This window comes from Pundamilia nyererei, unplaced genomic scaffold (genome assembly GCF_000239375.1).
Source record: "Pundamilia nyererei isolate P.nyererei 1_Seehausen unplaced genomic scaffold, PunNye1.0 scaffold00042, whole genome shotgun sequence".
Taxonomy (NCBI): Eukaryota; Metazoa; Chordata; class Actinopteri; order Cichliformes; family Cichlidae; genus Pundamilia; species Pundamilia nyererei.
In genome coordinates this window covers 3,721,708-3,749,560 of record NW_005187443.1, presented here as the reverse complement: position 1 = coordinate 3,749,560, position 27,853 = coordinate 3,721,708, and the positions used below count along the sequence as shown (strand labels likewise).

The 27,853-nt window shown below is 40.7% G+C and overlaps 2 protein-coding genes across 3 annotated transcripts; both read right to left on the bottom strand.

Annotated features, from left to right (window-relative positions):
* Nucleotides 1-11: 11 nt before the first annotated feature.
* On the bottom strand, nt 12-22,374 carry mapk14b (mitogen-activated protein kinase 14b). 2 transcript variants are annotated; one of them, XM_005731373.2, is made up of 12 exons: nt 21,909-22,374; nt 16,310-16,439; nt 11,856-11,914; nt 10,876-10,987; nt 9,213-9,242; nt 8,811-8,858; nt 8,568-8,682; nt 7,663-7,734; nt 5,198-5,277; nt 4,004-4,082; nt 2,193-2,366; nt 12-2,112 (listed from the first exon to the last, which is right to left on the bottom strand). In XM_005731373.2, exons 1-12 carry the CDS (start codon nt 22,025-22,027, stop codon nt 2,045-2,047), a joined length of 1,086 nt encoding a protein of 361 aa, XP_005731430.1. In that variant the 5' UTR covers nt 22,028-22,374; the 3' UTR covers nt 12-2,044. The 2 variants fall into 2 exon arrangements, with proteins under 2 accessions (XP_005731430.1, XP_005731429.1); XM_005731372.2 differs by lacking the exon at nt 5,198-5,277 and adding an exon at nt 4,610-4,689.
* A 2,441-nt stretch (nt 22,375-24,815) lies between these two features.
* On the bottom strand, nt 24,816-27,723 carry tmem167b (transmembrane protein 167B). Its single transcript, XM_005731371.2, has 3 exons — nt 27,553-27,723; nt 26,721-26,852; nt 24,816-25,884 (listed from the first exon to the last, which is right to left on the bottom strand). The coding sequence occupies exons 1-3, from the start codon at nt 27,560-27,562 to the stop codon at nt 25,802-25,804; spliced, it is 225 nt and encodes a 74-aa protein (XP_005731428.1). The 5' UTR covers nt 27,563-27,723; the 3' UTR covers nt 24,816-25,801.
* Between the last annotated feature and the right edge of the window lie 130 nt (nt 27,724-27,853).

Here is a 27,853-nt window from a genome sequence, read left to right as displayed (position 1 = left end):
AATGAATTCTGTTACAGCTTTGAAAAATAGTAGGCTTTATTTTCTAATGGTGGTATTTACAGGTGGCGTGGCCTGCTATCTTGATACATGTGGTCAAAAAAAAACAAAAAAAAAACAACCCAGAAAAACATATTTCAGGCAGACGAAGTGTAACCAAATTTACTACTGACATCGGGATATGGACAAAATAAATATCCTATCTAAATCAATGCAATTGTTTAAAAATGATAAAATATGAGGCTTCGGCATTGCCCTTCAGCATCCAGTGAGTAAACATATGCACTTTCCTGCATACATGTGACACCTCCCCCCCCCTCCTCTAAATTACTCTAACAGGCTTCTGGTGCTGCTTATAAAACAATCATTACAGAATCACAGAATAACATGAAATCTTGATTTAGCACACAAAGAGTAAAATAACACATTAGAAAAATCACTACATTTAAAACAAGCGGCTGAAATCAAACATGACTGATGTCTGATATTGTTTGGGTGCCAAAGGCAGAGCAACTGTGGATACAGCTTGCGTGTCTGACTTTTCAAACGCTTCACATTGGAAGCATTTTGTCATAAAAGTCTTCACACTAAAGAAATAGTTTAGTGGTTTGTTAGTCAATAAATGGTGACAAATATGCCACCATTAAAGGATATGTTTTGGGTTTCTTTTTTAAAAAAAATTGTGATAATTTGTTGGGCCGTGAATCAAGGCGCGCTGTAAACACAACCTCAGCAACGGTAATTTAGCAAACTGAGCAGAATGTATCAAACTGATTCCAAACGATCTCTTGATAACATTGTCGGCTCTTGATATGAAAGCTGTAGCCACTGTGGCTCAAGTGATCTATGAAATTATCGATGACACATTTGGATACTAATACAATAAGCTCTCCATAAATAATACAAACAACCTTAAATTCTGACAAATAATATTCTCTTTTACATCAATATACAAACAATATAAGAAAAGATCATAAATATACGGCGCAAACTGGCGCTCCAAACATTCCATAAACATTAATAGTACTGTTTCATAAATGCAATATGATTAAATTACATTGTCGGCTGACGTTGTGATGGAAAAACATTAAGCCAAAAACTCTGGCTTTAACATGCTGTGGTGAAACTGCAAAGATTGGTGGCTGTTCGCTGAAACATTCATGTGAAACAACACATGTGCGAGAAGACGGAAGAAGCTTACTAAAGTAATAGATGAAAATGAACACGTGGGAAATGCTCTCCTTGGGAGGGGGGGTTGCCATGTGTAAAACTCAATCATTAAGAAATATGAAGCCTTGAATTTTCCATACTGGGCTGAATATTTTACATATTTTGGCGTATCCTATACATATTCTAAATAAATTACACACAGTATCGGTTTATATGCCATTCTAGAACAAACTGTCAATGTGGGCGGCTGACGAGCCTCAGTACTACACGTGTGGTAGCCGTTTTTCCCAGAAAGATTTATGTACAAATACTGTTTCTGTAGTATCTACATAGTTTTATGTACTCGTAGAAATAACAGAATTTAAAATGTGCTAAAAGATACACTTCACACTCAGCATGGTTTAAAACTTTCCAGAATTGTTGTCCTACAGCATTATTTTCAGCCATATTTTTTTTAATAAAATACATAATACATGTTCCGTTATTACAATTTGCCTGGAGATACTGACATGTAATGTTTTCTTTTTTATTTATTTTTTGCTGTGTATGTAGAATAAGGGACAGAATATAAAGAATATATGTCTGAGATAAAAAAATTACTAATGCATAAGGAGAGTTAAAGTCTACCTCAGCACGGTGGGATTCATGTTAAGAAAAACAAAACAGCAGAGCAGGGGACGGTATGAACACGATGTCAAGTTTTTTGTTTTCGTTTCCCTGATAGCGCAACGTCCCCCCCCACATATGAATGACGGCAGGCACTTGAATGTCATCGCTGTGCGCGTGTATGAGGAAAGTGGCGGATAGTCACATGAGACCGATAGTCTTTAGAGAGTGTTTCTTGGAAAACAAATCGTGGAAGAGAGCCGCTTCCTCCTCAAGATTCCATGTCGTCTTCGTCGAAAGATGGTGGCACGAAGCTGATGACCTCGTCGTAGGTTAAGGCTGAGAACAGATAATTGAAATTACTTTCCAATGTACAGAATAAATAACCTTTAAAATCTATTTGGTTTCTAACAACTCACCTTTCCATTCCTCAATTTCCAGCTCACGGCTTTCAAAGCTCTGGTCGTAAGGCTCTGCTTCAGGCTCGTCATCTGGATCGTGATACTGGGCAAAGTAAGTGTGGGCCAGAGCCTCAGATGCTGTGATCCGCTTGTCTGTATCAAGCACCAACATTTTCTCCAGCAAATCCACCGCTAAAAGAAAGAAAGGAGACAGGTGAGTATGAGAAAAACTACAGGTCAGAGCAAAAAGGTCCAGAATGCTAACTTTTCTGTCAATATATGTACTGTGACCGCAGTCGATGCTCATATTAACTATGGGCAGCCTTTCAAATAATGGCATCAGCTTCTGTTTGTGTAAGAAAAAAGGTCAGCCTATACTAAACACTTTGATTCCAGTGATCCCAGCTCCATTAAAATGCTATGCTGGGACCTTAGGAGAGCTTCTATAAACTACTGAATCATCGGTGTGCTTAGTTTTTCACAGCACTGCACAAAGTCTTGTGAAAACCTTCTTTTTCACATGACTGTATGCAGTGAAGACTTTGAAGAAACTGAGTGTGACAGTGACAACTGATTGTTGTCATTGTCACTAGTCGGTACCAGATGTACGGGTCGTTTAATCCAATTGTTTTACATTTTAATTGATACCCAATGCCAATAAAGTCTTTTGTCCTAATGTTATGCAGCCGTCTTCCACCAGATGGAGCACGGTTGCTGAGAAACGCCATAAATCTATTAATCTGGGCCCGATTTTGGGGGTTAACGCTTTTACTGTTAGTTCTTTTAAAGGAGAAAAAATGACATCATGCATACAAAAGAGGGAAATAAGTTTTCCCTGATGGGTGGATGGGCTTTTGATAGGGTGAGGAGTTCAGTCATTCATGATGTCGACCCCTGGGTAAAGGGTTCCGACTGGGCATGTTCTACCGAGAGGAGGCCCAGAGGAGACCCAGAGGAGACCCGGGACCCAGTGGAGATAATACGGCCTGGAAATGCATCAATTTTTCCCCGGACAAGCTGGAGGACTTTTTTTTTTTTTTTTTAAGTGGTTGTCATGAATTTTTTATCTGCATGCGTCATTCATAATGCAGCTTTGCAGAGTTTTTCACATTAAACAGTTTCCAAAACTTGATACCAGAGTCTTTTGGTTTAAGAGTAGTTGGTTAGTCTAATTTTTTTTCCTCATTTAGTCGACTAGAAAATCAGTCACCAGGAACATCCCCAGTCTAAAAGCATTTTATCTAATGCATTTATACAAATACTGTGTGCTGTAAAATGCATCAAGTCAGTGACGGAATAATCCTACAATGGCATCCCCTAGATTATCTGCTGAAGAGCTCTTTATGACTCGAGGTGACAAAAGTTAATGTAGCTTGTTCACGTTACATAACTTGACATTGGTTACGTGAAATAATTTCCTGATGTGGTACGAGATGCACGTGAGAAAGCACCCTTCACTAATCCAACTCGGCTGTCACCTGTATCCATTCTGTGTTGTTTTTTTTTAAACTTGATTGATTTAACATGCATAGCAATCAGGGTTTTTCCTGGCGTGGAGCTGGTCTTTGTGCAGTAACTACACATGCAAGCACAAATGCTTCATGTAAAGCAAAGCAAATGAGACACTGTTATTTCATGCCAGTGCTAATTGTTTTTCCTTTTGCACTAGCTAAAGCTAAAAAAAACCCCCCACTGTGATAAAACAAAATCTTGCCAAAACAAATACAGATGAAACCGCTCCCCCCATTATTATAACTACCACCACTGGAGGGAGCCAGTGAGCCAATAGCAGCCTAACCCAATGGTGTCATTCTGAAAGAGGAACTTACCAAGAGGGTTGGCACCAATAAACACGTCAGCAAAGTTTCTCTTTGGCATCTGGGGAAGTGAGTTGATATAGTTCCTCGCCTGTGAGAAAACAGAAACAAAGAAGTGTACTGTAAAAGCAAACTGCAGAAGATTTCCAAGTAATAAGGCAGCTTTTAAACTGCAAAACGTGCAATATTTCAATAGAACTACAATGCTAAACTGAATTTGCCTGTTGCAAGACAAACTGTACATCCTCCCATTAAGCCATGTTCCAAGCATTTTAACTAACACCCAAATCACATGCATTACATAAACACTGTGGTATTATTTTCATAGTCAAATAGGATAGATGATCAGAACACGCTGGCTGCACTGGCAGAGCACTCTCATAAGCCTTGCTGTGAAAAGCATGACAAGTCAAAGAGGAAAAAGGGAATGTGTGGCGTGAGAGCAGAGGACAGTATGCAGAAAGGAACTGGTAGGATATATTTTAAACATCAAGTCTAGCTGCATTTATCTCTAAACAGTAATGTAGCTATCAGCTGATGGATGACTGCAGCATGGCCCTGATTCCGGCTGTGGGGAAGAGACGGGGCATGTGGGAAGACGAAGGGAACTTGTCTCACCTCGTGGCTGGGCATCCTGCTTATTAGGGAAGCTGGGGGCGTCCCTGTCAGGCGCATTATCTGCTGCAGCTGGTTTATATCTAAACCTTCTGAGTCAAGGGGTATCATAACATGGAGGTCAGCACATCAAAGAGCAGGTGTAGTTAGGAAGGTGGATGTATAGAAAGGATAGGGACTGGGGTGGGAAACACACGGGGTGAGGATGAGGAGGATGTGAAAGAAAGGAAGACAGTTTCTAAACTTTAATATAAAGAAAACCTTCATTATCTGCAACCTATATTCAGATAATCACGAACACTGTGGTCCAGTTTGGCACTAACGTTTTTACTGTCACATTAAAGTTATCAGCGGGGCTCTGAAAAAAGTCATAGTACATGCTGGAAAGAAGCAGAAATCAAAGCACTGTGCTCAAATGGGATAAAAGCAGAGTGTTAAGAGCAAAACAGGTGCAGTTAAGAGGTAGTAGCATTGACACCAGGTCGTAAAATAAAGAGCCAGGGCAACACAAAGGCAACAGGGAGGATGGGCAATGCAAAAGAAAAGGAAAAAACAAATAAATAAAACAAAACTGGATGGGATGGCACTCACAGACTCTGAAGAGATTTTCATCAAGAGCTCAGGCCCTGGCGTTCCGACGAGCATCATTATAAGCTTCAACTGATCAATATCTACCACACTCACATGAAGGAAAACAGAAAGGATGGAGGACGTAACGGGGACAGAGGGGTGAGAGGTACAACTGTCGATGCTGTCGCCTGTAACTGATAAAGGTCCACTTATTCAAAATAAAAGATATCAAGCACCAACTAAAAATCATACAACGTCACACTGATGCATAAATATTCACAGATGAGTTGAATATGACTATATCACTTACTGTGACTGTGTGAAGTATTAAAGTACTTAAAAATGACTGAATGTAGATGCAATAGAAAATATCAAAGCAAATTATAAATGAAAGACCAGAAGCAATCAGAGTTGGAGGTGACATTGGTGGAGCTAACAGGCTACAGTGCTGTAGTTTCTGTGCCTGCTGTGGTGAAAAGGAAAAGCAAAACTTCTACTTCACCCATCACAAACAAAACAGAAAGTCTGGCTGGAATTTTCATCCCTCAGACTCAAGGAGGTTGAACATGGACATTTTCAAAAGCTGCTTTTATTCTGGGCATGCTCTTTCATAAATGTAATTCCTGTTGTTTTCTACCTGAATTCTTGTTAGTGTCTAAAGAAGTCCTTGTTTTTGTTTCTCATCTGTCTGCTGGGTCAGGGATGAGATACTACTCTAGGTGGAGGAGCTCAAGTATCTTGGGGATCTTGCTCACGATTGAGGGAAGACTGGAGGGTGAGTGTCTCTAGTGATACGGATGCATCGACCTGTTGTGAAGAGAAGGCTCATAATAAAAGATAAACTGTTGTTTTATTGATTAACCAAAGGGTGGCTGGCTCGCCCTTAGAGACAGGGTGAGGAGCGGGGCCATTTAAGAGGCTCGGAGTAGAGACGCTGCTCCTTCACATCGAAAGGAGGCAGTTTGGTGATTTGCACATCTGATGCCTCCTGAATCCTTCCTAGGCATACCCTGTGACTTCGTATCCCCCCCAGATGAGCTGGAAGAAATGGCTGCGGTAAGGGTAGTTCCGGTATCTCCGCTCAGACTGCTGACCTCATGACCCGAACCCAGACAGGCGGTAGAAAATGGATAGATGAATATGCATAAAATTAGGTGTGCAACTAGTGATTATAACTCACCGTGTAAATCTTATAAACAGTGATAAAACCATCACAGACTATTGAATCTACAAAAAATTGAGAATCTGGAATAGTGTTTATAATTCTTAGTGCAGACAAGCTGAAACTATAAAATAATTGTCCACAAAGTTTCAGATAATCATTTGATCCATCAACAAAAATAAATGAACTAACTACTGCGTCTCCACTCTGCAAAAATGTCACCAGAAAGTATGCCAAGAATTCTCTAAATCACATCTAACGAGCAGTTTGAAGTGATTTGCTCATGCTACTGTTGACACACTACTACCTAGTACCCAAAATATGAACCACATATAGTTGTAGTATGTCTACTATTTAACATTTTTAATCCCGGTGCTATGGGAGTGCACCTGTACTTACACTGTACAAAGGCTAATGAGATGCATTGTATCCACAATCCCTCCCATTCTACTCATGTGCAGAGATCAGCTTCCATTCAGACAAGTAAAAGGAGACAGACCAGAAAGACTGCTTGCTGTATATTCAAACAAGCACTGTGGGTTGGTAGCTCCACTACATCACAAAGCAGTTTCGACACATTCAAGCACACATACCCCTGCAAGGCATGCAGCAAAGAAGGTGTAGATCGGCTGATTGATTAGTTAGAGCAGGAATTATGAACACGTTATGAAACAGATTTTGATCTTTAACAAAACCACCAACTTGGTGGCGTATGCTACCTTCTATATTTAAAGGTGTGTGTGTGTGTGTGTGTGTGTGTGTGTGTGTGTGTGTGTGTGTGTGTGTGTGTGTGTGTGTGTGTGCGCGCGCGCTAATTTACAGGGTTTTCCGGTATGTTTTTATATCAAATCACATGACAGCTCTGCTGGTGTGTAAGGGTTTTGTGGGAGGGAAACAGGAAGGTAGTGTATCGTGGAAAAGCAGTGGAGATAAAAGTGGGCAGCACTGAGTCATAGACCACAGGGCACTATTAACTCCATATGAGAGTGTGTGTGTGCATATCATGCACATACACGCACACTTTCCTGGCTATTCTGGCATGTAGCTCACTGAATTCAATACTCAGCAATGCTTTTAAGTCAGCCCGACTAGGTAAAATGGTGCTTTTGTCTGTGCTTGCAACAGTGCTGCAGCAATAGATTCTGTGAGAGCCTGGCAGTGAGTGCACTGGACAACAATTCTTATATAACTAGTCTAATACATATTTGTAAACCGTGTGCATATAAGCAGATTGAACTCAACCAGTACCTCCTCCTAATCTAACACAGACCTGCAGGCTGGCTACAATCTGACATTTATTTTAGCAGCAGAGGTGGAAGGATACGGTCTGTGCCAGGGAAGAGCGTCCGTCCTGTAAGTAGTTCAGCCATGATGCAGCCCACCGACCAGATATCCACTATTAAATAAAAAGAAATCATTTCAAACATGCATCTCAACAAATCCTTTAGATATGACACAAATCCAAGCTTTTCAGCATAATGCAGAACAACACAGCTGTACGTGCATGCTGCACATGCATATGCAAATGCAACGATGTAATGGTATCATCCTGTAATCTTCACTACTTGCGGTGAATTCAATGAAGTCTGCCTTGTTCTTTTCAGATTTAAACGCTGCTTCCTGATGAGAGCTGAGACTGCAGTTTTGTGACAGCATCCTGACAATTTGTCAAACTGTGAACGAACTGCGCTGCATTACGTTGTGTTACATGGGCAACGTTTAATTCAATAACTGTCACTGTTAAATAGGAAGAGAATTTCAACAAATTCAATTTTTTTTCACAAACCAAACGTTTCAAAGCTGCTGGGGAAGGCACAGCTCAAAAGCACAGCTAAACAGCTTGCACAGTTTAAGTCCACATTCGTTTATTTGCCCATTTACACCAACACCACTTAATGCTTTGTAAAGAAAGTGTGAAGCAGAACTAAATGGCACTCAACAAGGCAAACGTCTGTTGTGGATGATTTAGGCTGATGAAAAGGCCTCTAAACATCATGTTGAATAAACAAGAAAATTGAAAAGCTTGAAAAGCTGTCCTAGTTTCTCTAAAGTTGTCTCCTTATTTATAGAGAAGAAAAAACTTAGTATCCTTGTATGATCACTGCACACATAACCCCCCACATCATTGTAAACGCATGACTCTTGACTTGTAACAGATGTCCAAAAAGCTATTTCAACACAGTTTTATGAAACTGCACTCAAAACATGATTGAATGTCAGTGTGCGTACCGGTCATGTTGTAGTGCATCCAGTTGAGCATGATCTCCGGGGCGCGGTACCACCGTGTGGCTACGTATCCTGTCATTTCATCATCCGTGTGCCGTGCCAAACCAAAGTCCAGGATCTGAGTGATGCAACGATGCGTAGGCGACATAAAGACAACCAAATGAGACATGACTGAGCACCTTTAGCTCTACAGTAAGTTATATCGCATATGGTGAAGCTTGGATCTGAAACAATCAGTCTCCTCACCTTAAGCTCACAGTCTTCATTCACAGCCAGATTACTGGGCTTCAAATCCTGAGGAGAGAGGGGGAAAAAAAGAGTCCAGATGAGAATTTAGAAACAACAGGGAGACATCCTGCTGGTATTGCTACACATGTCATCATATTGCAAACATTTGTGTGTGTTTTTTTGTTTTTGCACTCATTCCTTCAATTATATTTTTAATCCACAATCAGAAATGTAAAACATTCCAAACCAAATTTTTATTTTATTGTCGTGTTAATCTGATTACTTCAAGCTCTAGTGTATAGATTTAATAAAACACCATCCAGAAAAGCTAAAGTGCCATTAATGGTTCTGTTCAGTTTAACCAGCACTGGACTGTTTTTCTTTGCAGACACTGACACATTCAGTGAGGCCATCACTTACTCTGTGGATGATATCTGCAGAGTGGATGTACTGTAGGGGGGAAAGAACATAAAAATATTTAAATGCAAATGCATCCATCCATATGGAAAGCATGCAGTCACAAAAAACACATCACTTACATTAGTGTGTATTAGCTTATGTCATTTTAAATGTACACCAGCTGAACTCCCAAGCGATAAAACGAGCAGAACATCAACATAACTAGTGTACATTTCTTTAAATAGTAATCATTCAGAAATACCACTAACATCTTCCTTCGTAGCCAATCATCTGCCTCAGCCTCCTCTTCTGTCCATAAATTTTCTCTGAGGTCCATATTCAGTATTCTTCGCCCAGTGTATCCACTTTCCCTCCTCTGCACATGCTCAGACCATCTTAGCCTTGCCTGTCTAGCTTTGTCTCCAAACTGCTCAACTTGAAACTGTCCTTGTGATATGGTCATTATCTCCATCCTGGTCACTCTCAGTTAAAATTGTAACATCTTCAGCTCGGCCTCTCGTCTTTTCGTCAGTGCAACCGTCTAAAAACTGTACAGCAGGTCTTACTACCAGTTTAGAAACCTTCCCTTTCACTCTTGCTGCTATCCTTCTGTCACAGATGACCCATGACACACATCTCTGCCCACTCCACCCTGCCTGCACTCTCTTCTTCTCCTCTCTTGTGCACTGTCTGTTGCATTAGATTGTTGGCCCCAGGTTTTTGAATCTGTCCACCTTCACTAACTCTACTGCCTCTACACATCTTCACTATTACACCTGTCTCTCCCTCACTGACACACACATGTATCCTGTCTTATTTCTACTGAGTTTCATGCCTCTTCTCCAGAGCATACCTCCACCTCTCCATGTTTACTACAGACTACACTATCATCTGCAAACATCACAGTCAGCGGACACCCCTGCTGCACACCTCATCTGCCAATCTGCCCATCACCACTGCAAACACGAAGCAGATCCCTGATCCCCATCTTGAACACTTCTGTCACTCGTACTGCACACCTCACCACTGTCCTCATACATGTTGTGCACCATCATGACTTCCTCATGCAGTACCACAGTTCCTCTCTTAGCACCCTATCATATGCTTTGTCTAGATCCACAAATATAAGCCAAAGTTTCAAAACCGTTCTCTCCTCTGAAATGTAATTACAAGAAACACAATCACAGCAACTCTGACATATCTGCTTGCTCTCAACAAGTGGCGTAAACAAGTGATTGACAAAGATAACACTTTCATGGAACAACAAAATCAAGTGTGTAATAGGCTGTAATCATACATGGTTTGCTCACATTACAAATACTACTAGCCGTAGCTGTATCCAGTTAACTTTTTACAGTCTGTGTTAAGACTCAACTGAGCAGCATTTGCTCTTTCCTGCATTGCAACAATTTGCAAAAGAGGAACTGTTGAATTTTATCCATTCACTTTCAGTTGCCACTGTTTGCAGAAAATTTAAAAAAACAAAAAATAGTCACAAGAGTGGCACAGAAACGTCGCTGCCAACTAGAATTCAGCTGGTCTAAACGCAGAACAATGCAGATGCATCTGTGGTCTAGTGAGCTAGCTTTGCCTGGTTCCACGAGGCACCGCTTTTGCACAGATTGAATGCAAGTCAACTTTTAGGAGCGGCCAGTTTTGAGTTGAAAATGAGGGCCTCGCTGACCTTTAAGCCTCTGAGGATCTGGTATATGAGGAACTGGACGTGGTCATCCGTGAGCTTCTGACACTTCACGATGTTGTTGAGGTCTGCCCCCATTAGGTGTGTCACCAAGTACCTGCAAATCAAACAGCCAATCAGATGTAATCTTATAATTCAGGAAAGTCTCTCTTTGATTTCTGCTGCAGCTTTATTTAGTTTAAACTTTAAAGATTTAATTTTTGCAGATTAGCAGGTCTGTGTAAAGTGCAGCTAACGGTGTTTTTGATAAAAAATCATTCATCATTTTCTGTAAGAATTATTTCTAAATGTGGCAACTTAAAAGTTGGCAAGATTAAAGTGATGATAACAGAAAAACAACACAACAGAAAAAAACCCCACTTTTTTTTCTCAACAGCAAAATATTTAAACAGAAAGTAAACCACTTGAAGGAGGCCAGCAGTGATTGTAGTATATATATATGACCTCTTTAATCACACAGCACTAGTCCAAGGTCGTTGTCAAAGAACGAGGTGTTCGTTAATGGTCACGTGAAAAGATAAGCACCACGTCTTTGGCTAAACTTCACCTCGTGTATGAGATCGCGTTGAGGTTCATCTCACATTTCCACAAATGTGCAACATGCTGATGACGTTACACCATGCAGAGAATTCAAGGACGCTGATTGACTATTCTGCACACATACACTGCCAGATGGCTGTTACCATGGAGACTAGCTGTGATGTTCCTTAGGAGCACGTGTTCACCCTACATTCACCTTGGTACCACTCGCCACATGCTGCTCTCTCATGATGTTAAGAATCCTCGTGCATCTCTAACTAGTTTTGGCTATCGAGGTAATCTTGCGATTATCTGCTGGCACGAACGCTTTCATTGTGTAAAAAGTGAAGCTTATAGACGCTGAGACAGAAAGCAAGAAAATAAACAAACTGAACGAGTGAGAAGGAGAAAAGCAGAGAGCAAAAAAGAAAGAAAGAGTGACTTACACATCGTTAAATTCCTCTAAGCTTGTCGCTGGTGAGAAAACATCTAAAAGGCCGATCACCTGAAGGAAAAACCGAGAGGTCAGAGGTTAGAGACAGTTAGCAACTGGTTGGTGTGTGAAGTTTAATTTAGTTAAATAAGCAAACACCCCACCCTGAATCACCATCTTATTATAAGAGAGGTTTAAGCACTGTAGTGATCTCAGCACCTAGGCTGTCAACGCCATTTTGCCTGACAAAAAAACAAAATAACAGATCATGTTATCCCAGCTGATCACGGTAACTGGGGTCCCAGCCAGGAGACTGGCCAAGAGGAGGTAGGGCCTGGCACAGGGCCTTGGCTGTGCTCTCCGTAAATAGGCCACATAAGGCCACAGACTACTGGAGGGGCCATAGGGGTCCAGTGCAATGTGGATTGCAAATAGGGATGGAAATTGAGAACGGTTCTTGTAGAGAACCGGTTCCAAGTAGTCAAGATCCTTGGAATTGTGTGTCTGCCTGCATAATATCGGTTCTTGCACTCTCACTATGATCAGCTGATTTGTGTGGAGGAAAATTGTGGCGTTGTCTACAGTTTGGACATGAACATTACTTTTATTTTTATTGCACAAAAGGATAAGAGTGCGTTGGGAAAGTGGAGACTGCTCCAGGGCATAAACAACTGCATTATACTGCTAACAAAGCTTTGGCTCTTCGCAAGCACCTGCACAGACATAATGCTAACGCTAAGCTAGCCAAGAACCCAGAGTGATTTTAAAGCTGAGTAAATGTTGACACCCGGCCTGCACCGTGATAAAGTGAGCCGTCACTTGCGGTGAAGCTGATGCTGAAATCAACAGGTAACAAACCAATGAGCAGCCAGACAGCAGCTTCCTTTTCTACCTGTTTGTGTTTCTAAAGTAGAATCGCTTTAAAGTCTCTTTGTGCTGGTTTTCATCTTTGTGTTCATACCTAAATACTAAAGGGAAAGATCACGTGTCCTCATTAGAATAGCTAGCCTGCAGATTTATACTGTTAAATTATAATTATGTATCAGTGTGTTTCAGTTCATTTTACAGAGTAAAATGAAAGTAATGTAATGAGTAGTATAACGAATGTCTTTCTCCTGGGTGTAATTAACGTACTGCATTACTTTTAATAAAAGTCTTCTGTGTGATATGTGTAAAAGCTTTTTTTTACTTTACTTTTTTTGACGAATGACGCAACACCGATCAGAACAAAGAGGGGAAATACCTCTAAGATCCACGTAATTCATTTGCATGAATGTAATGTCTTTGATATGCTGCTTAGAGATGGTCTCAAAGTGAAGCCAATGAGAATCGATAAGAAATCAAATCGCTAAATTCTTATCAATTCCAAACCCTAATAGGAAACAATGCATATTGCACAGTATAGCAATAATAATAATTAAAAAACAAAAAAACAACAATAATAAGCAAAGAATTTGTTGCTGATTTATGTTAAATTTAGTGTTAGTGCTAGGTGCTGTGCTTAAGTTACCTCGTCTCTTCAAAGGAAGTAGTGAACATTATTTGGTTGATGCATTATTTAGGATAATCCACCAAGCTGACAGCACAGGCACCTTTCAGGTAGTTAAAGTTGCATGCAACCGGTTATGCTGGTTCCAACAATGCAAAGTTATTTATAATGGCTTATAAATGCTGGATGCATTATTCCTTTTTTTCCTCTAGCAATACAAAAGCTTTTAGAGATGGGGTGTGTTCTGGAGTCTTTAACCTAGAATACACTGTATTTGCAGGGTCCTTCTCCCCTTTCCACAGTCTCTTGCACAATAAGTTTGTGATTGTATGAAAAAAAAACAAAAAACAACGTAATGTGTGAAAGTGACTAAAATATGGATGCATACAATCACTACAGTTGAATATCTGCAGCTTCACGGTGCATCAAAATAAACTAAAGAAAGAAAAAACAGAAAGTCTTCTTATTTATGTGTCTTTCAGCAGTACGTGTATTGTACACACACTTCAGGCATGCATATACACATGCATGCAGACATACTGGCAGAGAGCAGCCCTGAGTGCTACCCCCACCCCCTGGAGTCAGGGGAACTGAGGTAGATAGGTATTGTAAAAATACTGGAGCGGCCCACCCACACAAGACCTAAATCTGCAGCTGATTGGTGGGCCACGACCACAACAAACAGCCGATTGGTCCACTCAGGCTTTCCAAACTCAAAACTCGGGGAGTCTCCTGGCAACAGCATGAGCAAAACACAGAATCCCTCCCTATGTAAGCCACAGATATGTATTAAAGCACAGATGATTTATGAACAGAAAACCACCGCAACTTGATGTTTTTTTTCTTCTTCCTGTTAGTACAACAAAAAACCTGGCAGCAGCATGTTCACGCCGAGATAAGTGACATTCTTTATCAGAATGACATTTCTACGCGACGTTACCGTCTTGCCTTCAACACAGCAATACAGGCACAGACTCTGTATAATCCTCCATAATCCGTATTCCACGTAAAACCTGTTTTTCAAATGCACTGGTGTGTTTTTCCCCACAGTGCCAGCGCACAGCGCAACACTAATTCCAAAACTGCTCGAGTTGTAACAGAAGTGAAATCAGGGCTTGTGCAAAAAACAGGATCTAAGAAAGAATTTAAAAAAAATACAGTAATGTGTGAATGCTGAGCCAAGCGCGCTCGGACTGAACCACAGCAAGTTCTGGCATGGGCGATGACGTTTCATATGAAACTTTTTTCACCACATAAGGAGACCTGGATTTTTTTTACAGTGATCTGGCGTGTTCTTGTGTACATTTCTTCCAGGTGGCCTTTCATCTAAATACATGTAAGGCAAGCTAAAAGGTGCGCTTCTTTCTCACATTTCCATAAGATTTGAATAACTTCTGCACAGCAGCTTCTAATGTGAGCAAACAGGCACACTCTGAGTAGCGACAATCCCAAATCAGATCTTCCATTTAATGACTTCATAGCTGTCATTTATTAGAAAGACTACCCAACGTGTGTTCTGATAGCTTCTAGAGTTGCGCAACACTTATTGCATGAATTCTGTGAGCGCCTGCAATGAGTTCTTAAAGCTAATTAAACAGTGCAGAATACAGCTAATATTACATGAAACCGTAACTTTACAAGATGGGCTTTCATTTAACTGTGAGATTTGTTGTACTGTTGTTAGGGGGTTTTCCCCTTTAAGACTTTCCATGCTTCTTACAGCTAAAGTTTCTTTTTTTTCCCTCTGTGAGCGTGCCTTCTGAAAATTTTCACTTCACAGCTGCTGCTGGCAGATGATATCTCATAAAGTCCACTTTCATATATTGTGGCAATCTAAATATTTCTACCTCTTCTCACACTGTACACTTTCCTCTTTTCTAGAAATATTTAAACTCATATACAACATTCACCAGGTGGATTTGTTTCCACACAGCACTCAAAAAGCCTTCATCTGCACGCCAGCTTGAGAAATAATTGCTCACATTTCAAAACACATAAAGATCCTGTCTCTCTGGTCAAAAGCGTAACCCCGGATGAAGCAACAGCACAGAAACCTGGAACAATGTTTGCGTTTTGTATGCGGGCAAGTGTCTGCATGTGCAGCATCTACACACACACACACACCAAAGCAGTGATTATAGGCGGGAAACTCACACCAAAGGCAAAAACGTTGAGACACTTAGCAAGATTTCTTTTTAAAGTTGCAGCTACAAAATAAGATTAAAAAAAGACACCACAGTAGGTGATGGGGCTGCAGATGTAAACCCGTTTGGTGACTCATACCTCACCAAGCAACATCAAGCAATAGGCGTTAGACGCTAGCAGGGGAAAACCTCCGTTGTGATGTCCTGTTAGCATACACAGTTATTGCCTGAGGACAGTGTACCCGTGCTTGCTCATGCTGACACATGAAAATACCAGAAGGACTAACACTGGGGTTTAAACATGACAGTTAAACTCTTGTTTTTTGAAAGGTTTTGTAGTCAGTTCCAGGTAGTTGACATGCAGATGCTGTGATGTTAAACTGAGAGTACCTATCCTTTCTTTGTAGGTGGCTCAAAGTCAAAACAATGCAGACGCTAGCAGAAATATCCTACCACATAGACTTATCACCTTATCACTATGTTATAGATGTGTCTTTACATGCTTTCCTTTTTTGAATTCCTGCACGAGCTACATGTTTTTTCAACTCTTTCATCGTCATTTTTCAGCAAGTTAACCCCTCAAGCGCCATCAATCCAGCCTGATCAATCCATCAGGCTTGTTACATCCACCAACTCAAAGATATGGTCAGAAGTCACGAAAGCGACTGATCCTTTTGTAAACCTCATGTGCTTTTCCATGTCCACTTGCATGCCACAATTCCTTTAGACGTTAAATGCACAATAAATGTTGTGTAAATACTGAAAAAGAGGCGAGCAATCACTGCCGCTTGCTTAGAGGTGGAGGTGATGTTTCCCCAGTTGTAGGTGACTTACATTTTCATGCTTCATGTGTTTGAGCAGTCGCAGCTCTCTGTAGGTCCTCTTTGCATGGATGATGGACTGGAAAGGTCTGGACAACTTCTTCACTGCTACCTTCAGGTTCGTCTTCACATCAAACGCCGAGCTGAAAGAAAGGTAACGTATGAAACGGGTGGGCTCTTAACAGAAAAAAGAAAACGCATCGCTACCAACAGCTGTCACATAAAAAACCCAAACATTTCTCAAACTGACAATGAGATTCTTCATTAGACTGCGTAGGTGTCTAACGCAGTAAACAAAGCAAATACTTACATAACACCGAGCGCTTGGTTTCAGTTCTTATTACACTCTACAGTCTAAAGTTGAATAGGGAACACGATTGAACCTGTTCTCGAATATCAGCAGCACGGTGGGCAATGACACAGGAGTGTGAAAATACAGCAGCTAATTACTGAAAAACAATTAACTGCACAACATGCTGGTTGATGATCAGCAGTCTCCAGATAGAGTAAAACATTCATCTATTATAGAGCTGCTGTAAACTGTTGTTTACATGCTACAGAGTGTTCTAACATTAATGTAACCCAGCTGACTGTCTGACTTTGCACAAGATGTCCACAACCACTTGTGACTGACCACTGAAAGTCTGTTATTGCAGCTCTATTTGGAGAATTGGTTCTTTTTCCCCCCAGTCATTCAAAAAAAGCACGGCTGACGTCTTTTTGAAGGCCCAATCTGTCAAAACATTATTAGTAGTATTTTTATCACAGGAAGACAGCAAAACAGATCATTTTATGTAACAGGAACAAAACACACACAAAAAAACACAAAAGAAAAAGGTCTTATAATTAAGTGTGTGGCCTCAATTTCCTCTTTTGTCTACACAACTGTCAACATTCAACAGCTGATTAATTCAAAACGGTTCAATGTGCTGGATATCTCATTTAACTCGAGCAAACTCAAAATTAGCAACTGCCTGGTAAATGTGATGGAGATGTCACAGATCTTTATTTTTCTTCATTTCTGGTAATGGTTAATGTAGACGCCAAAAAGCATAGACACGAAAAAGATGAGTGAAATGAACGTGTTTTACTTATTTACAATAACAAATAGTTGAGCACTGATTGACTCTTAAGATTATTAGACAGACAATGTGAAAGAGAAGCTTGACATTGCTGTATTTCCTTTATCTGTGAGGGAAGGCAACCTACTTACAATTAACCACATTCCTTCCAGGTCAGTCAGATTCGGTACATCGTGCATAGATGATTGCAACATCTTTAAATCTGTGCTCCCATATGTGTGTTCTTTGTTGTTCTTGTTGTTATTTTTACACCGCAGACCAACTAAAACAAAAAGCAGGAACTGCATGGAGTGACACAAGGAAACCACCAGAACTAGACTAGCGGGCCAGTTTTTCTGTTGCCTTTCAGTTTAAAAGGATATGGGAGTCAGTTTCTCTTGAAATGCTTTGCTCAAATTGTCGACCTTTTAACTGCACACACCTATGGCTGAGAGTGCAACGCCACGCACAGGAGAAGTGTTAAAACTGATTCTGTGTGAGTGACAAAGCTATGACCCAGAGTGCAACACATCCATAATAAGAACATTAAGATAAGCACTGTGTTTTTTCCAGTAAAGCTGAGATAATCTCCCACACCCAATGTGCTCCATGTCAGAGGCTTGCAGAACAACTTTAATGTGTCAGCAGTGAGGGAAAACCCATAGTCAGTAAACAGTGTACCAATCCTAAATGGCAAAACAAAGGCACACGCACTCAAACTGCTGCTAATCTGTAGGGCAAACAAGATGGGTCTAAGCATACACTATCCAATTAGTCAGCAGTAAATGGAACTGCCATAAGAAATGGCCATAAAGCGTAGACTAAAAAAGGAGCAACAGCTTCACAGGGAAGTAGAGAGGCAGCACGCTGACTAACAGAAGGCCAGAGTGAGCAAACAGGCAAATATGTGCTGTAGATGAGTCGTCGAGATGTCTGTAGTAACTGTCTTATAATCGTAAGACGTGCACGTGCATCGAGAAAGCTGGAACGCTGCATTTGTGCACTCTTTATCTGAGCACAAACATGTATACATTGGATTTCATATCAGAGCATGACAGGGTTCGTGTACGCCATCAACGTGATCGGCACTGCCAAATCTTACCACACGCAGTATCATTTTAAGTAACGAGCCATAACGTATGATCTGTTCATTATTGGTGAAATAATTGACACGGATTAAACTCAGAATTATAGCAACAGGACACATTACAATTTTTACTCTCTGTGTTGCATTAACACTTTGAGCTTCACCTTAGCGCAGGTCAAACGAGAAATGGTAGTAACACCTCTTTCTGCAAAACAAAAAAGAACCTCATCTAACCTGTATGTTTGTTAGGAACAACAATGCATCATAATCCTCAGTACACAGTCACGAAAGGAAGCAACCGTAAGACGACAGAGTCATGCAGGACACCGTGTCCTGAAAAGCCAGTAAAACAATAGGTGAGAAGCAGAGTGAGTTCTGATGATTGATTCTGAATTTCAGAGCAGCAACGCAGTCAACGCCACACTCCCAATCATCATCGTCATCATCAAGCTTTCCTGTAGCTGGGGACGAATCATCAATTCATGATGAGTGCATTGTGGTGCAGGAAGTGTTTTAATATGCGCACACAATGACATAAGGCACAGCAGTGCTTGCGATAAGGCTTAATTTCCTCTGGGCCACTCAAACATCAATGTTAGACATTAAATGATATAATAAATATGGAAAGTGGGGTGACTTAATGATCTGGTGACGTTACACCATGCTTATCGTGTTTACTTGATCTTTGAAATAATCTCATTAGAGCCATATTCCAGCTAATAATAGCAATCATCATCGTTTAATTGATTTATCAATGGCGTTATTAACACAAACCTGCTCAGTTAACAGACCTACAGATGGGGTCGACTCACCTATGTCTACTCTATCACCTAGTCACACTCACAAATCAAAGTAATTTTAGAAGTTGGAAAACTTAAGTATGTTTTTAAAATCTAAAGAAATTGACTAGCAAGTGTTACCTACAGAGATTTGGCACAACAGGACATTCAGACCATGATTTTGCTTGCTAAAGCTGTCGGAGGGAAAAAAACAAAAACTGCAAAAAGTCGTATTTGTGTTTTAGGGATTCAAACTCTAATCCATAACTTTATACCAAAATGAGGAGGTTTACTTTTCTGACATCACTGATGCATTTGGTCATAGACCTCACATGACCAGCTGCTAAAACCAAAGTCACAAAATTGCTGCTTTTGGGCACAAGCTGAAAAATCATTGCACTTTTCTCTGACGTGACAACCCAAGGAGCCTTGTGCAATTCTTTCTTCATCAGCAAAATATGAAACACTAAATGCTGTCTGACAATGTAAAAAAAAAAAAAATACAAACAAACAAACAAAAAAAAACAGGAGCACATAAAGCCATCATTCCAGGTAAAGAAGTTCTGAAGCTGTAACTTGCAGCTTAATAAATATAAACAGAATCATTTAGGTCGAATTTCAACTTCATGAATAAGAAATGTGTGTAAGCAGAGCCAGAGTTTACCCTGCATTATCAGCTGGAGCTGTGCCGAGTAAACTTTAGGTTCCAAATTTGCCAAAAACAGTTTAGGCCTGTCAATAACGAGTGTTAATCTTAGCATGCTTTGAAAGAGTGCCCATGAAAACGGGAATCTGCGGATCTGAGAGTATGTCTTTGCACAACACTGACATTACAACATACATATGTAAAAAAAAATTAAAAAGCTTTGTGATACTGAGCAGCGTGCTCTTTACTGGGCTGTCTTTTCTTTTTATCTATGGCTAAGAATATTTCTGCCCTGTGTTAAAGTACCTACACACACCCTTAGCTGGGAAGCCTACAAATAAAAGTGCAAGGACACATTGAAATCCCAGCCAGCAGCTATTACTCCACACCAGCCCTGGCTATCCATTCAAGTCTGTCATTCAAAAAATAGTACAGCCAAGATATAAGTAGATATCAGTAGTGTTATTATCTTTGGTGTATGCGAGTGCAAAGTTGATCAGGCAATTCAAATGAAAAATCCACACAGTTAATGCCTGTGGCTGTTTTACTGAGTGGAGAACTCAAGCAACATTATGGTGGAGACAACAAAGACTTGGCCCGCTGAGTGCCTGGGAGCATGTGCCCAGCTAACCAACAGCCGTGACATGTTGGTGGAGGAGCTATGAGGTTATTTATATTTTTCCAGATACCATCTGAAGGGCTTTAGAGGCACACTGCTCTCTGGACCACTCTAGTTGCAGATTTTTTTATTCTTTTTTGTTTTTGGGAAGTTGCATTACGCAAAAGGTTTTCCACAAGAAAAGCTGACAGCTCCTTACAGAAAAAAAGCACAAAAAAAAAAAAAAAACCCCACAGGAATTTTCAAAAACTAGCTGCTTATGGCAGTGCTCACATTTTGCCTTGGAAGTGGTGCATTTTAAATTCGTAACAAGAATAAGCCTCATTCAATGGTCATCTATGAACATATGCCTTGCATTTGGCTTTGTCACTGGTGCTTCCAAACCCAGTTATTGTCTTAAGGACAAAATGAGGTCATCCACCATCCACCACTAAAAACTGCACAAAAAAAACAACCTTTACAGTCAACAGCTGAAGAGATGAAAGTGCGGCCAAAATGAGTTGTAAAGTTGTAATTACGACCCGCTGCTGTCCATGACTTTGTACTGACTAGAAGGCGTCAGGGCTGATGCCACTACCTAACCTCGGGACCGTGAGTCATGCGTGTACCACAGCGGGCGAAAGGATGACATCATTCTAGAGTCATCGACGTCGTCGGATGGGCTCCTGTAGAAAGCGCTCACTGTGCATGAGGGGGGCCTACTTTCCGAAAACCACGTGACGTTCTGGTACTCTGCAGGCTGCACCCAACTAGAAATGCATAATATATGCAATGTGCGGATGTGTAAAGTGCCAGGCGAGCAACACAATACACAATACAGCAACACGGCAATTATTTCAAGTGGAAAACGCGTGCTTCGTGACGTCCCTTAAACTGTGTAATTGTTACAGATGTGATCTGATAAGGAAGAACCCCCCACCACCACCTTTTTTTCCTTTTCTCTTTTTTTTTTAAACCAGATGATGCAAGCATAGACATGTCGCACATGTAGCCTTCTGTTGATAAAATATTTGTTTTTTTCAAAGCAGCAGTTAAACTTCGCCCTGGGGCCATCACTGTGCTTACCGTACGCTACAAGTTACACCAGGCTGTTCAGGCGACACGAGAAAGTAAAGCAACAAAGTCAGAAAAAAACGTGCACAAATCACAAACAATCCCCACCCGCCGAAAAAATGCGAGCTACTGTGTGGAGTGTGCACGGCTGAGCTACCGCGGCCCGAGTATTAGGACGTAAACAAAGGACACAAGTTATATCCCCGTGTCTTCCACGGACACCCTGCGCAGGCTGGTTAAGCGGCCCGGCGACAGATAGCTCTCCCGGGCCACTGTGGTTGGTGGGAAGTCGTTTGGTCGTTGTGCAATCGCGCTGTGTGTGTGCACTAGCTCTCTCGCTCGCTTCTGCTGTGCAACAACAACTTACCACACGGATCCGTAAGCACCGGAACCGACAGGAGATAAGTTCTGGTAGCGCTCCGGGACTTCCCACACGGTTTTGTTGAGCTCCTGTCGGTAAAACGTGGGTCTCTCCTTCTGCGACATTCCTGCGGATTCACCAGCCCCGCAGTGACAAAACAAGCCAGCGGAAACTTCTGCCCTCTCCTCTCCTCCCTGTGCGGCACGACGTGCGGTAGTGATGCTGCTCTGCAATAAAACTCTACACGGAGCCGACCCCGAACAAAGCAAAGAAAACCCAAAACAAAAAACTCCAGCCGCCTTGTCGTGCAAATTTCGGTGCAGTTGCGCAGGTAAAATCCCACTTCTCCGTGCACGCCGGGAGGGCCGTCTGAAGATAACTTCCCCTACGAAGCTCTTTGGGGTCAGGAAGCTCAGTCTGGCTTTCGCTGGATTTTTCGCCCTGTCCCCGCTTTGCTGGGCGCGCGGAAACGTGTACGCGTACGTCTCTTCGCTCCTACGTCAGCCAGTGCGCGCTCACGTAGCGATAAATTTATCTCGCGAGAATTTGGCCGCTATTGGGAAACTAGGGGATATCCCATCCCCACCGTGTACAGGAGCGGGAATCTCCCCCTCCCGTTATGTTAATTGCGACACGTTTCTCCTCTTTAAATGTTTACGTCAGGCAGTGGAACATACAAGTATGAAAATAGTTATCAGATGAGCAAATGAGCTCCGTTTTAACCATCTGAGAGAGATCCTGCTTCAAGTTAAAAACAATAGGAATATCTGATAATATACATGAGCAATATAACACTCACAGGGGACATCTTTAGCTGAGTAGTACCGTTTCCCTGCTACATAGCTCATTTACACTGTGGTACTTTAATAATACTTTATTAATGTGGTATTAATGCCAGACCATTACTTAATTATAGAGTCCTGACTGGTTAAACAAGCACAGCATTTAGGCCCTTTATATAATGCCCCCAAGCAAAACCTGGCTTGCTCTCACTAGCTGCATACCTGATTGCAAATGAACCTTGACACCACCTGTATGTCAATAAGGTGTGACAGCTGCTTGAATTTAATTACACTGGAAAGTCCAAGATTGTTTATTAGCAAATTTGGTATTTCTAAGTGTTCACATGTCACTAAAGGTCTATCACTCATAACAAGAAAAGCAGACACACAAATAATAACATGAATGATGGTCAACTTTTGTTTTAGTGCCCTTTTAACGAACACGCTGACTCACAATCACACTGTCATAACTCAGAATAGACCACGCCAGGATTGGAAATACAAATTCCACCTGTGCTTTCCTTCCTATCACAGTAAATGTATCAGACAACTCTCAAAGGACTCCATGTCCCTCAAAGTACAGAAAGTATGGCATATTCCTACAGATAATAACTTATCTGCTGAAGGTTGCCTTTAATAACAGAGAATGTTCACAGAGAGGGCATTGGTGGCAAAAGACACTGAAAGGCGTGTGACACATGTAAAGAGGTACAAGGTTCACTAGGTGCTGAGCTGGGGGTTAGTGGTCTTACAGAACCAGAATGATCTACAAACTCGGTGCAAACTTTTTACACTAGCCTCAGCACACAGTTATCCCTCATGACACATGCTGAAGGCATCAATGCTGCTGGGGGGATTTTGCTGGGGGGTTTCTGCAGCAGACGTTGGTGGGTAAAAATGAAACCAGCAAAAACACTGCTATATTGAGGGGGGAAAAGTCACCTTACCTCATGAGAAATGACTTCAGATCCCAAATATGACGACAGAGATTTTTAAAAAGAACCGTGCTACTCCACAGGAGTGACAGAAAACAGAGTCAAAAATGCAAATGTTGTCAGGGCAAAACTCAGGTAGGTTGCAAGATGTGCAAAGCTGATGTAAACTACAGTTGTTTCACAATGGAAAACAAAAAGAAAAAAAAACACAAGGACAGGGGTGAATATACTTTATACACTCACTGGTCACTTTATTAGGTAAAACCTAATAGTATTGGGCTGGACCCCCTGTTCTCTTCAGAACTAGTTTAATTTGCAATTGTACAGATTCAGCAAGGTTTTGGAAGAGGCCATTTGAGTACAGTAATTGTCACGTTCAAGAAAATGATTTGAGCTTTGTGACATGGAAGCAGTCATCAGAAGGTGGATACACTGGTCATAAGGATATGGACATCATCAGCAGAAATACACAGGTAGGCTACAGTGTTTAAACAATGCTCATTTGGTATTAAGGAGCCCAAAGTGAACCAAGAAAATATACCCCACCACATTACAACACCAGCAGCCTGGAATACAAGTCCAAGGCAGGATGGATCTTTGCTTATATTTTTAAAATCAAATTCTGACCGTACCATCTGAATAATGCAGCAGGAACTATGATTCCTCATACTAGGCGCCATCTTTCCAATCTTATATTGCCAAACTTATAACATCTGGTGTGGTGTTCTGGTGCTGTAGCTCATCTGCTTCAAGGCTCCATGTATTATCTTCTGTTGGTTGTAATGAGTAGCTTTTTGAGTTATTGTTGACTAGCCACCAGCTCAGTCCAGTCTGGTAATTCTCCTCTGACCTCTGGTATCAACAATTCATGTTCACCCAGAGAACTGCCACTCACTGGTTATTCTTTAGACCGTTTAGAGAGAATAGTCTGAAACATGAGGAAAATCCTAGCAGATCAGAAGTTTATGAAATACTCAGACCAACCCATTTGGCAACATATACCATGCTACTACTTCTCACTCGGATGGCGGGTTTGAACTTCAGCAGTTCACCTTGACATGCTTCAATGCATTAAACTGTTGCCATGAGATTGGCCAACTAGATATGTACATTTAACATTTGAACAGGCATATTTAATAAAGTGGCTAATCCGTGCAGATAAACTTTTTTTTAAAGACAACAATACATAGAAATTGTATGATCAACATTTTACTTAAAATTGCATTGCATTCCCTCCCAAAACAATCTCTTCTTTTGAGAATAGAAATAATGTGACAGAAATGAAGTCGTAACAGCAGTATACATTTAAAATGGCATGAGAAGCACCATCCCTATTTGGCATTGCTTGTAAGTCTTCAAGCAAGACACGGCAAACACATTTTTGCAAAATTTTGAGATATGCCTCATCTGTTGCAGGTACTACTCGTTTCTCCAGAGTTTTGACAGAATTTTAATTACAGTCTAATGTGTGACATTTAAAACATGTTTTCCAGTATACATTTTGATAAAAGTATATACAACATACACTTATTTAAAATCTGTATTTTTCTAACCTAAAAAATGTTAACATGGGAGATCCAAAAAAGTAAATAAAAGTGTACACATGGACATTTTTATATATTAGCTTTTATCTTTCCCTCCACCACTTACAGAAGAAACAAACAAACAAAACAAAAAAAAGAGTTGCTGGGCATGAGCAGAGTTGATCATTTTCACTTTGATCACATGTAACCTCTAGCAAATAACTAGCGTTATGTTTATTTCCAAATATACACAGGTAGGCTATTTTTAAGTTGTATACAGGTGTAAGGTATAATGCACACACAGCCCTTCAATCTTCTGCATCCTTCAGTATTAATTATTACGTGGGGTGGATGGAGACGTCAGACAGTACTACCCAACAACAGAATGTTACCATGTGACCCAGCACTCTCCCTCCACTGAAATAACTGTGGAGTACTTCACATCTGTAGTGCATACATAATATTAAGGTAGAAGCTGTGTACCCAGTCATCAGAAGGGGGCAGCACTGACTTCACTTTCACATGGGTCCAAAGGTCCAGCGGGGGTTCATCAGTCATAGAATCCAAAAGGTGTCCCAACAACAAGGATTAAAACGTGACCGCAGAGATGAGTCCATCCCCTCTCTGAAAAGTTTGTCCTTTCCCATCTAGCCTCACCATCATTTTAAGAAGACAATATAGAAGGCCATGGCCAGGCAAGATACTGCCACAGCGATGTGAAGCCTTGTCCCAATTACTGCAGCTGAGAACGAGATAAGATGAGTTAAAACAAGAAGAAAGCATCAGACATAAAGTCAGATCTTGAGCTGAAATATCAGTGGATATTGTGACATACTACATTATCTGGAAATTCAGTCATTTTTGCTTAATCTGACAATATAAGTGCGTGAGAAATGAAGGTATTACATCAAACTGGAAAAGTTCTTCCAGTCAAATAGTACAATAAAGCTGGCCTTGCATTTATTTCCCTTTGTTTATAATGACATAATAAAACTGTAAATGCCAAACAGCTGAACTGTTATTACCTTTACTAACAAAACCCTAAACTACAGGCAGTTTTTGTCCGCTTTGCAGCGCTTGTGTGTTCATGTACGAATTTGTTATTATTCTTTTTTTTTAAATCTCCATTATATCTCTGTATATAGTGAGAAGGCAAAAATGGCTGTACATTAATATCAAACATATAAGTAATAAAAACACATTTTTCATTGTTGTTCTTTATAAGCTACACATTCATTGTATAAGACAAAGTAATCAATTGCATGCACTATTAATGTAATTCTTTGAGATATACTTATTAACAGATATGTATGACAATATTCCAATGTGCTACTAGGAGGACATGCATACATACACTATGATCATTATAGTAAGAAGATGAGGAGTTCTGAGAAAGAGGGACCAGTATTTGTGATCTATTTATTATCAACCAACCTTGCGTGTTCTCATTGTTTAATTTAAATAATATATGTACAAGAGTGCAAGACAAAAAAGAAAGCAGCAGGCTGCTAATATTAAGCATATAAAAAAAGAAAAGGGGGAAGTCATTGTGTCTGAATCATACTACATCATACTTACCTTTGTAGAACACACCCCACACTCCTTTTTTCTCTGACAGCAGCCAGTTGTTGAGGCGAGGCACCTTTTTGAGGTATGCACAAGTGCAGATAAAAAGCAGCCCGAAGACAAGGATGCCATCGAATGAATAAACTATGGAAAGGGAAAAGTGGCATTGCATGCACTTATTATATTAGAGAATCTAAGAGCACAGAGTAACAATCACTCACTTCTGTTCAGATACAACCAAATACACTCTTAAATGCAGCACAGCCTCCAAAGAGGTTTGCTTTATAAGGAAGCAAATATTGACATTGATCAACCACTAACTCCAAGCGTCATATTAATATAGTATGCAAAACAAAACTATGGATGTCACCGTCTGATTTCCTCTCTGTAGTTACCATTGAGACAAATATTTATGCCAGTGGTGAAGCATACATGTATATTTTGCCTAACAGTGAATTTTTTTCCTTTGACCAAACTGTGCTGTTGCTGCTTGTTGTCTACCTGGCTATCCTGAATTTTTTTGTAGCATTAGCCACAGCCACACACAAGTCAAAGCCTGATAACATAGATACGTGTAACCTTACAAAAAAATAGAAGCTAGGAAGAGGTTCATACTAAACACAGCAGGCTTTGTGACAGTACTGTTATTTAATAGAAAGACAAGTACTATAGCACTGTAATATGTGACGAGTTTGTTTTGGTGCTAACAGAGTGGCAGTGCTGCCCAGGGCCACGTCTACAACTAGCCTAGCCTCAACTAGCCTCAATTCCAAGAAGTAGCTTAACTTCATGTCCCGCTTGTTGTCGACAAGTTCTAGCTAGTTGGAAAACACGGAAAACCTACCATTTGTCATATTCGCAGCTTTCTCTTTGACGGTGTTATATGACGGTTTGTTCCTCTAAACTAGCATCCCATCCTAAATTTTAAAGTAGAGATATTATGCAGTCACTCGGCTGACATTTCCGTTTCCCTGACTTAAAATCTTCTTCTACGCTTCCCACTGTTGCTGTTCAGTTAGCGTTACTGCCACCTACTGGCATATTTTATTAAGAGCTCAAATTTACAGTTTTAAACGCCCCTTTAAACTTGTAATAAATTAGGATGTAACTAGAAGTTTTTACTTGTGGAAATCGGATTTATATTT

Excerpts from the sequence above, each read along its gene's own strand:
- mapk14b (XM_005731373.2), bottom strand. The coding sequence starts at position 22,027 with ATGTCGCAGAAGGAGAGACCCACGTTTTACCGACAGGAGCTCAACAAA. Across the intron at positions 10,988-11,855 it reads TTAGAGGAATTTAACGATGT|GTACTTGGTGACACACCTAA; the intron begins GTAAGTCACTCT and ends TTTGATTTGCAG. Across the intron at positions 4,083-5,197 it reads TGAAAATCTCTTCAGAGTCT|GCGAGGAACTATATCAACTC; the intron begins GTGAGTGCCATC and ends GTTTTCTCACAG.
- tmem167b (XM_005731371.2), bottom strand. Across the intron at positions 25,885-26,720 it reads GTGGGGTGTGTTCTACAAAG|CTGCAGTAATTGGGACAAGG; the intron begins GTAAGTATGATG and ends TCTCGTTCTCAG.